The 11,075-nt window shown below is 37.9% G+C and overlaps 1 protein-coding gene across 1 annotated transcript in view; it reads right to left on the minus strand.

Moving 5' to 3' along the window:
- CSMD3 (CUB and Sushi multiple domains 3) overlaps window positions 1-2,421 on the minus strand; it is a 1,177,406-nt gene extending 1,174,985 nt beyond the window's left edge. The window contains exon 1 of the mRNA XM_040431881.1: window positions 2,351-2,421. Within this exon, the coding sequence (XP_040287815.1) occupies window positions 2,351-2,406 (56 nt within the window). The 5' untranslated portion in view covers window positions 2,407-2,421. The remainder of the gene's footprint in view (window positions 1-2,350) is intronic.
- Between the last annotated feature and the right edge of the window lie 8,654 nt (window positions 2,422-11,075).

Here is an 11,075-nt window from a genome sequence, read left to right on the forward strand (position 1 = left end):
GCATATGACCACCAGGGGTACCCTGCTGTTATCTTACTTCTGCTTGTACACCAAGAAACAAATATAAATTTCACATAGATTTTAATAACTAAAATGACACCACATTATTTAATATTTCATTTTGTTACTTTAGAGGTAGAATGAAGTTTAAGAGAAAAGTAGATGTCCCTCTTAAAAGGGTTACCCCATGATCAAGGTAAAAAAAAAAAAAGAAGAAAATCAGACATTGTATAGCACGTACATGGCACAAAACTATCCATAGGTCCCTCCATTCATTGTTCCAATTGCTCTGTTAGACTTTTTCAAACTAGCAGCTCAGAGGACATGTCCTTTCTCAGGGGGGTGTCCTTTCTGCTGTAGTTCTCTCCCTGTAACTACCACAGCTTCTAACAGCAGATAGAATTGGTGGCAGTTGAAGGATAGAACTAATAGATGGACAGAGAAATGAGGAACAGAGCAAATAGCAGGTTGTGCCAAACAGATACAGTTTATTGAATAACTAACAGATATATGCGACTTTTGTGGTGTATATCTGGCACTGATTCTGTTGCATGCCATGTTGACATCTTCCCTGCTTACGCCAGGTCTAAAAAAGAGGACATGGTGTGGGCTGGGAAGGGGACAGGCCATCAGGCCTGTCTCATTCATCATTTCCTACACCTGGTTTAGGCGTAGAAAATGGTCTAAATGTAAGACAGAAAGGATGCTATCTTACATTTAGAATCCAGCACCAGTGCAGGGGTTTATTAAGACCGGATTCTAAAACACAGGTGTTAATAAATGTTTCCCTAAGTGTTGATATTAAATGTTTAATTGCATGCAATTATACAAATATACAGATACAGGTGCTGGTTTGAAAAAACGTAGTATATTTTTTGCTGGACCACCCCCATTAAGGTCAATGTCAAATGAAGGCAGTCTTTGTTCAGAGTGATATAAATAGACATAGAGTTGAGTTTGAAAGATCCTTAAAAAATACAATACATCATCCATGATATATATATATACTATGTTCTTGCTATGACATTAATCATCCATTCAGAATAATACACATAATATAACTGCCATTTGTTCAAATTATATATTTGAACAATATATCATCATTTTCCTTTACCCTTCAAAAAATACGCCCATATAAACCCTCACTTGGCTGTTACAAAATGTTCCCACAAGGCACAGCTGTGTGCAGGATGACAGCTTCCCTTCTTCTCATTAAAACAAAAAAAAAAAACATAAAAAGAGTTAAGTATAAAGTATCAAAACATATTTTTTTAAAGTACAATTTTGACAAAAAAATTTTGAAATGGTGCCAAAAATAATTAATTTACTGAAAGTTCTTAAATGGATCATCTGTACAGAGTCACTATACTTTCAAACAATTTCATTTAATAGAGAATGATATAAATAGCAAATTTCTAAATCATTTCATTTGAAAAATATGCCTGCATCCACCAAAAAAAATAACTATAAAGTCATGGTCACTAGAAGTGTCACTTCCACATAATTTGCAGCCCACTGCCTGTTGTTATGCAAGATTCATCCCTATAACAGAGACTCAGAAGACGGCTCAGAGGAAGTGGGTGTATGTCACAGCTAGCTAAAATCGTGAGCCTGAAAGAAGCACTGATTCTATATAGCTTCTGAAAATTATAGGAGCCTCCTTAGTATCTATAAAAGATTTTTATCCCTCCTTATCTGTTCTGTGAGCTCTTGAACAGAAACCAAACATAGTGGGAAGTAGGGGAAAGGATGTCATAGCAGTTCATTGCTGGCAAAAGGGAGAAGCCCTGCTTCTGAGTGAAATGCATCTACCTGTGCAGCTAAAACAGGGAGTAATATGCGTGAAAAAAACATTAGGCAAGCCCAACATAACTGTTCCTTCTCAGTTATGAACAAAGAAACACAGCCATTACATAAACTTTTTGGGAAAAATCAGGTACGTTTTAAAGCTCACTGATACAAAACAAAACACAAAACTTCCAAATTGTAGTCTAAGAGGATCTGCTGCTTCCTCTGAGGAAATTGCTAATAAAAAAAATATTATATTATTCAAGAATACAATGTGAGGAATCCTTAGGGATAACAAAATAATAATGGAATAAAATAGCTAAACGCTGCCTAGTCTTTTTAGAAAACCAAGAAAAGATCCTTTTGCCATATAGACCCAGACTACTTGTGGACCTACTGAGTCAAATGTAGATCAATAGAGTAGCGTTTGGCTTGGTAAAAGCAGGCAGGCTCTGGTTGTTGCAAAGGGGCCAAAAACGCAAAATGAATGGATGACAGCCCTCAGAAACACATCTTAGTCACACAAGGTTAAAAATACATTTCAAAAAGACAAGCATCTTACCGTATTTTTGGTGGCTCAGAACCTTCAACTTCCAAGAAATCATATTTTTCCTCCATCTGAAAATCTGTAAAAACAAGGGATATGGTGTCGCCAGGTTCTGTGACAATCGTCCATGTGCAGTCTGCATTATTATGGTATTCATTTGGAAATCCAGGGCTTGAGATAATTCCATTTGTTCCTCGTACTGTTCCTCCACATGCATCTTCAGCTGTAAAAACAGAGGCATGTATTAACCAGAAATCTTCAAGTAGTTGGTAGTAGTTAGAGATATTTAAAACTGACATAAATAATAATAAATTCAGTTTACCTTACATACTCCATTTTTGGAGCAATTTCTGCCAGAAATATTGCTTCCTTTTGCTTAATAAATATCACTACAAGGGCATGCTATAGTTTTTGAAAACTGCACCATGCCCCATTAGTTGCATTTTTGTGTCACAAGATGTTTTCTACCACTAACTATCCTCACTGTATTTACTAATGTTATGGGTATTGTAATTCCACAATTATTCTATTGTAATTAGAACAAGTCTTTGAATAGAGGAGACATCCCATGGAGGTAATTTGCCTGGTCACATGTCCTTCCATAAGTAGCCATTTTATGGACAGGACTTCTGTGTGGATAGCATAAAAGACTATGGGGGGCATACCCCAAAAAGGGGGCATACCCCATGAAATATAGAAAACGGAGCCGAATTTCAACAAAGGCTATATTAGTAAGCGCCATATTGTCATCTTATACACATATTGGTCACAAGTAGCCAGAAAGTGGCCAACCGCCTTAAGGAATACAAGACAATAAATAAAGAAAAGCACTCCTAACAACCCATAGAACATTTTTACTATACTTTTATATTTTACATATTAAGACACTGTTAAAAATGGAATGTGTCATCAGAAAATATCCTATTATTTAAATCACGTTTTATTTTAATGTTTAACTTATTTGATATTAGTTTTATTTTTATATTATATTTTCTATGTCAATATCTATTTTTAAACAAAAACCATAAAATCCTGTATTTTTCCACTGGCCACTAAACCTTTTAATAGGCACCACTTCTTTGTCTGTACAGATCACTTTACTTGCAGTTACTCTATTTATACACAGAGGCAGAATTAGAATGACAGATAACACAGGATCCACCATTCACAATAGGTGATTGTCAAAGCTTATCTATTCTTTCCTTGTATAATGACCTCTGCACAGGTCACAGAGCATGACTAGAAAACTCTCCCATAGAAGTCAATGAGGTACCCTCCTCATTGACTACGGTCCATGTCTACAGACCATGGGGTTGCCGTAAAGCAATTTTCTTAAAGCTATCTAAATTAACAAGAGCTCAGGCAAGATGGTAACACCCATAATCATGTTCACAACATAAAATTTAAAAAAATCTACAATCAGAAAATAAAAACAGAATATAAAAAAGGATACATGTTACTATCTGCTTTTAAATGGCAAATAAAACATTTTGGTGACATATTTCCTTTAAATCTTCTAGCAGAATACATGGGTAAGGGGGTGGCATGAGCTAACAATCCATTTTTTCTATCTATGGAAAGTAAGCTATATTTTCCTTTTAATGACCTTGACTGTAACAGACAATTTTTAAGCATTAAGAATGAAATAATTAAAGCAGAGGCTTTATGATTGTCTCCTTGCTCTGTTTATGTGTCCTATTATATAGATATAAATTGTTATTACTTTGGAATTGGTGGAATTTATCAGTATTACCCAGCTGGGAAACAAAACATCATCTATTTTATCAAGAAAAGTTATTCCAACTAAAATTAAAACTCAATTGGATTGTCTTTTGATATGTTTAGAGCAAGCTTTAGCCACAGATTCACAGTTACTTTGATAAACAGACCCCTTGATGTCGACATGTCTTCATTTTAGTACAATTTCTTCTTATTATTTTTATTCAGCCATGTTGCTTGCTAAAGAATTAGAGCACCAATTTAGCACAAAGGATATTTGTTCCATGAAGAATCTAATAATTTTATGGTTAAGCAATTTTAAGGAATGAGATTTGGTGTGTATAGTATATACAGATGTTGTCTTCGCTATTGACATATTCCAAAACATGGAGCATGAGATGACCAGCTTTCTTAAAAAAAAAATCATGATTTGATATTACTCTGAGATGTCTATGCTATGGGTGTCTCTGTATGGCCAGCTAGTGAATATGATATAGGTTGAAGCCTGCTAAGGGTTTTGCTTGCATGTGGATATACTGTACTTATAACAATGCTGACTGGACACTAGACATCAGAATTGTACTTCACTCACTAGAGATAAGCTGACTTTTAAAAAATTTGATTTGGCAGCTTCGCCAAAGTTTGCTAAGAAATTTGATTTGCTAATAATTAATTTGTCGTACAAATTGCTATAAATCAGGTATACCCTGGACACTTTGCCTTAAGGTATGGCCACACTATATAGTCCTTCTTTATTGTTAATAGACTTTAATGCACTTTTAAACATGGGCTGTTGATGGTATGGTAAGTGCAGGGATAGTTGTGTGGCCAATAAGGTGAATTTCATAAGAAGCCAATTTGCCAATTTGTATATTTTTGGAGTGTGGGAGGAAACCCTCGCAAACATAGGGAGAACATACAAACTCCATGCAGATTTTGCCTGATCGGATTCAAACTCCGGACCCCAGTGCAGAAAATCACCAGTGCTAACCACTGAGCCACAATGCCACCATTATAGAACATATTACTCTCATGCAAGACAGAATGGCTGCTGTCATGCCTATGGTCAAGGACTATTTAGAACAGGCTTACTCCTGAATAAGTGGTAAGGGCTATATGAGATTACTGAGAAAAAAGGAGAAGTAAATCATCAAGTATACCAACCCGGTTAGAGAAAACCCAAACAGTTGTACCATGTAAATTTAATTTATGAGCAATCCCAATCCAGGGCTCAAAAACAGGAAAGAGTTTCTTATGAAACACTGATGTGTTGTCACAGTTATCCGGATGTAACTCAATGATAAAACATGACATTGTCACCAAGATGTAGGTATGAGATTATTTGAGACCAACTGGGTACCTGAAGCTTATAGACATGCCATTTCCAGAAAGATCAAAAAGATGTAAGACCTCAGGGTTACTGAGGATTCAAACACTTAATAGTCAAGTCACATTGTCCTGATTGCAAAACCGGACGATACATTGTAATCTTGCAATGATTTTGGTAAACTGAATAAAGTGTCAAAGTTTCATATAACCTACGTCAATAGTTAATGAATAATTTGAAAGACTTGGTCGTGTTAGATATATCTCTACTCTTGACCTAACAAAAGGATACTGTCAAGTGACCCTCACTTATAATGTTATGGAGAAACTGCATTTGCCACTAGAGATGGCCTTGCGGTTCGCCCTGCGGTCGTTTCGCGGCGAACTATGCTCTGCTACAGGCGACAATATGGCGATGTCCGCTGGCGCCATATTATTTTGCATTGTGCCGAACTTTGACACATGACACATCCATCAGGTGGGACAGGACAGCAAATTAAGATGTTTCAGCACATGGACACACACCCTACCCTATAAATAAACCTGATCTGGCCGCCATTTTACATTCAGTCTTTTGCCAGTGTAGGGAGAGGTTGCTGTGTAGAGCAGGGACAGACTGTTAGAGACACCAAGCGTTAGCTAATAGGGCCAAAAAACTCCTTTTAAGGACAGGTATAGGTGTGCTATTGATAGGTGTGACATACTGAGGGGTGTGATATACTTATAATATACAGGGTGGGCCATTTATATGTATACACCTTAATAAAATGGGAATGGTTGGTGATATTAACTTCCTGTTTGTGGCACATTAGTATATGTGAGGGGGGAAACTTTTCAAGATGGGTGGTGACCATGGCGGCCATTTTGAAGTCGGCCATTTTGAATCCAACTTTTTGTTTTTTCAATAGGAAGAGGGTCATGTGACACATCAAACTTATTGGGAATTTCACAAGAAAAACAATGGTGTGTTTGGTTTTAACGTAACTTTATTCTTTCATGAGTTATTTACAAGTTTCTGACCACTTATAAAATGTGTTCAATGTGCTGCCCATTGTGTTGGATTGTCAATGCAACCCTCTTCCCCACTCTTCACACACTGATAGCAACACCGCAGGAGAAATGCTAGCACAGGCTTCCAGTATCCGTAGTTTCAGGTGCTGCATATCTCGTATCTTCACAGCATAGACAATTGCCTTCAGATGACCCCAAAGATAAAAGTCTAAGGGGGTCACTAGATATGCAAAATTGGTACATGATGATGTGTTTCCCTCTTTATGCACTGAAGCTGGCACGTTCCCTGAGTTTTTCCAGCAAGATGGTGCACCACCACATTATGGGTGTCAGGTCCGAGCATTCCTAGATGAACAGTTTCCTGGAAAGTGGATTGGTCATCGTGGGCCAGTTGAATGGCCCCCAAGGTCTCCCGATCTTACCCCCTTAAACTTTTATCTTTGGGGTCATCTGAAGGCAATTGTCTATGCTGTGAAGATACGAGATGTGCAGCACCTGATACTGGAAGCCTGTGCTAGCATTTCTCCTGCGGTGTTGCTATCAGTGTGTGAAGAAACATAGAAACATAGAATGTGTCGGCAGATAGGAACCATTTGGCCCATCTAGTCTGCCCAATATACTGAATATACTATGGATAGCCCCTGGCTCTATCTTATATGAAGGATGGCCTTATGCCTATCCCATGCATGCTTAAACTCCTTCACTGTATTTGCAGCTACCACTTCTGCAGGAAGGCTATTCCATGCATCCACTACTCTCTCAGTAAAGTAATACTTCCTGATATTACTTTTAAACCTTTGCCCCTCTAATTTAAAACTATGTCCTCTTGTAGCAGTTTTTCTTCTTTTAAATATTCTCTCCTCTTTTACCTTGTTGATTCCCTTTATGTATTTAAAAGTTTCCATCATATTCCCTCTGTCTCATCTTTCTTCCAAGCTATACATGTTAAGGTCCTTTAATCTTTCCTGGTAAGTTTTATCCTGCAATCCATGTACCAGTTTAGTAGCTCTTCTCTGAACTCTCTCCAAAGTATCAATATCCTTCTGGAGATATGGTCTCCAGTACTGAGCACAATACTCCAAATGAGGTCTCACTAGTGCTCTGTAGAGCGGCATGAGCACCTCCCTCTTTCTACTGGTAATGCCTCTCCCTATACACCCAAGCATTCTGCTAGCATTTCCTGCTGCTCTATGACATTGTCTGCCTACCTTTAAGTCTTCTGAAATAATGATCCCTAAATCCCTTTCCTCAGATACTGAGGTTAGGACTGTATCACTGATTTTATATTCTGCTCTTGGGTTTTTACGCCCCAGGTGCATTATTTTGCACTTATCCACATAAAATTTTAGTTGCCAGATTTCTGACCATTCCTCTAGTTTTCCTAAATCCTTTTCCATTTGGTGTATCCCTCCAGGAACATCAACCCTGTTACAAATCTTTGTGTCATCAGCAAAAAGACACACCTTACCATCGAGGCCTTCTGCAATTTCGCTGATAATGATATTAAACAATATGGGTCCCAGAACAGATCCCTGAGGTACCCCAGTGGTAACAAGACCTTGGTCTGAATATACTCCATTGACTACAACCCTCTGTTGCCTGTCCCTCAGCCACTGCCTAATCCATTCAACAATATGGGAGTCCAAGCCCAAAGACTGCAATTTATTGATAAGCCTTCTGTGTGGGACAGTATCAAAAGCCTTACTGAAGTCTAGATAAGCGATGTCTACTGCACCTCCGCCATCTATTGTTTTAGTCACCCAATCAAAAAAATCTATAAGATTAGTTTGACATGATCTCCCTGAAGTAAACCCATGCTGTTTTTCATCTTTCAATCCATGTGATTTTAGATGTTCCACAATCCTCTCCTTAAGTATGGTTTCCATAAATTTCCCCACTATTGATGTCAGGCTTACTGGCCTATAGTTGCCCGATTCCTCCCTACTACCTTTTTCTTGTGAATCGGCACAATATTTGCTCATTTCCAATCTTCTGGGACGACTCCTGTTGCCAGTGATTGGTTAAATAAATCTGTTAATGGTTTTGCTAGTTCACCGCTGAGCTCTTTTAATAGCTTTGGGTGTATCCCATCAGGCCCCTGTGACTTATTTGTATAGAGTGGGAGAAGAGGGTTGCATTGACAATCCAACACAATGGGCAACACATTGAACACATTTTATAAGTGGTCAGAAACTTGTAAATAACTCATAAAAGAATAAATTTACATTAAAACCAAGCACACCATTGTTTTTCTTGTGAAATTCCCAATAAGTTTGATGTGTCACATAACCCTCTTCCTATTGAAAAAACAAAAGTTGGATTCAAAATGGCCGACTTCAAAATGGCCGCCATGGTCACCACCCATCTTGAAAAGTTTCCCCCCTCACATATACTAATGTGCCACAAACAGGAAGTTAATATCACCAACCATTCCCATTTTATTCAGGTATATCCATATAAATGGCCCACCCTGTACTTTCTTACATATAAAGTATATTATAGTGCATTTGTAGCGTACAGCAGTTGCCGCAATACCGCAGCTATACAGAGGGACAAACGCTATTGGAACAACTAATTGCAACTGATGTGATATACCAGTTGCCCCCTAAAATAACTTATTGAGGCAGGGGTGTGATATACCTATAATATAATTTCTGTATAGTGTATGTGCAGAATTTGTGTGCGGTTCTGCTGAGATACCGCAGCTATAAAGAGGGACAAACGCTACTGGATCAACTAATTTCAACTGGTGTGATATAAGGGTTGCCCCCCAAAAAAACTGAGACCTGTGACGACCACTTGTTATCGAATTTCAACTATTATCATTTGTTTTTTTTTCAAGAGGTGGAATTTCGTTAGCCATGTTTTTAATCCAATGGCCTGCAGTAAAATTGATATCCAATGACCGTCTGATATACATCCAGCCACATAATCACTTGATGTTTTCTGCACGGTGAATGAAAATTTTTTGGGGCCTGTAATCCACTTGTCTGCAGTAAATTTGATATCCATTGACCGTCTAATTAACCTCCGGCCACATAATCATGGTGAATGCATAATTGTACTGTGAATGCATAATTTTTGCGGCCTGTAATCTGGACAACATTAAAATTGTTATACGGTGACCACCTAATGTACCTCCAGCCACATTATCAATTCTTCTTTTCTGTACAGTGAATTAATAATTTTTGGGGCCTGTAGTCCACCGGCCTGCAGTAAAATTGATATCCATTGACCGTCTAATATACCTCCAGCCACATAATCACTTGATCTTTTCTGTATGGTGAATGCCTAATTGTTGGGGCCTCTGAGGAATTCAACACCTGTGATGACCATGTGTTATCGAATGCAACCTATTTGGGGTTTATTCAAGAGGGGGGACTTTGTTAGCCATGTTTTTTATCAAATTTTATATTTTTAGTTATTTTAAACATATGTATTTGACATGTATTTGTACTGGCCTGTAGTAAAATTTATATCCAATGATCGTCAATTTTACCTCCAGCCACATAATCACTTGTTCTTTTCTGTACATTGAATGAATAATTTTTGGGGCCTGTACTCCACTGTCCTGTACTCCACTGGCCTGCAGTAAAATTGATATCCAATAACCGTCTATACCTCCAGCCACATAATCACTTGATGTTTTCCGTCCGGTGAATGCCTAATGTTTGGGGCCTGTACTCCCGTGGCCTAAAATAAAAAAATTCCAGGCTCCAGCATGGCACATTTTTGAGAGTTTCCCTTTAAGACGCATAAAAATGGCCCCTGATTAAAATACATATTTTTTTATTGAAGTTTTGCCATTACTCTGGTATGTCACTGTCCATGTTGTGTTACGATTTGTACACTTCTTGTAAGTATTTGGTTGCTGCAAATATGACCTAAATGTTTTTCAGGTTCGCCTGCCATTAAAGTCTATGGGGCCCACCACAAACTTGAGGTTCGCAAACTTTTGATCACATTCACACATTCTCCCGGACGATCTTCATCCATCACTATTTGTCACCATGACAGTTTATTCCAATATTTTGTTTTGTCTTTTGAGTACATGGGACTTTAGTTACTGGGTTGTTGGATATAGCTTCTGCGTATCTGGACAATATAATCCTTTTTAGTGACGATTTGAAAAGCAATTTTTCAAAAGTGCAAATGGTACTAGATTCCTTCAGGGGCACATAATTTACAGCAAACCCTAAAAAGTGTGCTTTGGGTCTTGATGGGGCAATTTTCCTCGGACATATAATAAGAAGAGATGTGATAAAACACAAAATAATTAAAGTGGAAGCCATTCAAAATTGGGCATAGCCCTGAACAAGCAAACAAGTCAAAGGTTTATTTAGGAATTTGGGCTACTACTGCAGGTTCACACCAAATTTCTTTAGCATAGCAGCTCCCTTGACAGACATTTAAAAGGGAAACAAAAGGGAAATCTGTAATGGTCAAGTAGAACATAAAGGTAGAGGGGGCATTCTCAGGAACTTTAATTTCCTGATGTCTGTTTGTGGTTCAAGCTGACACCTTGGATCTAAAATAAGGTGCAGTCTTTTTGCAGGAGATTGGGGGATAAGAACATCCTGTCATATATCTGAGCAGGAGGCTTACACCCTCTGAAAAAAAAATACAATACTGTTGAATGAGAAGATTGATAATCATGTGGGCCCTGGAATCAATTAAGTATTAC

This window comes from Bufo bufo, chromosome 5, assembly GCF_905171765.1.
Source record: "Bufo bufo chromosome 5, aBufBuf1.1, whole genome shotgun sequence".
In the NCBI taxonomy this organism is placed as follows: Eukaryota; Metazoa; Chordata; class Amphibia; order Anura; family Bufonidae; genus Bufo; species Bufo bufo.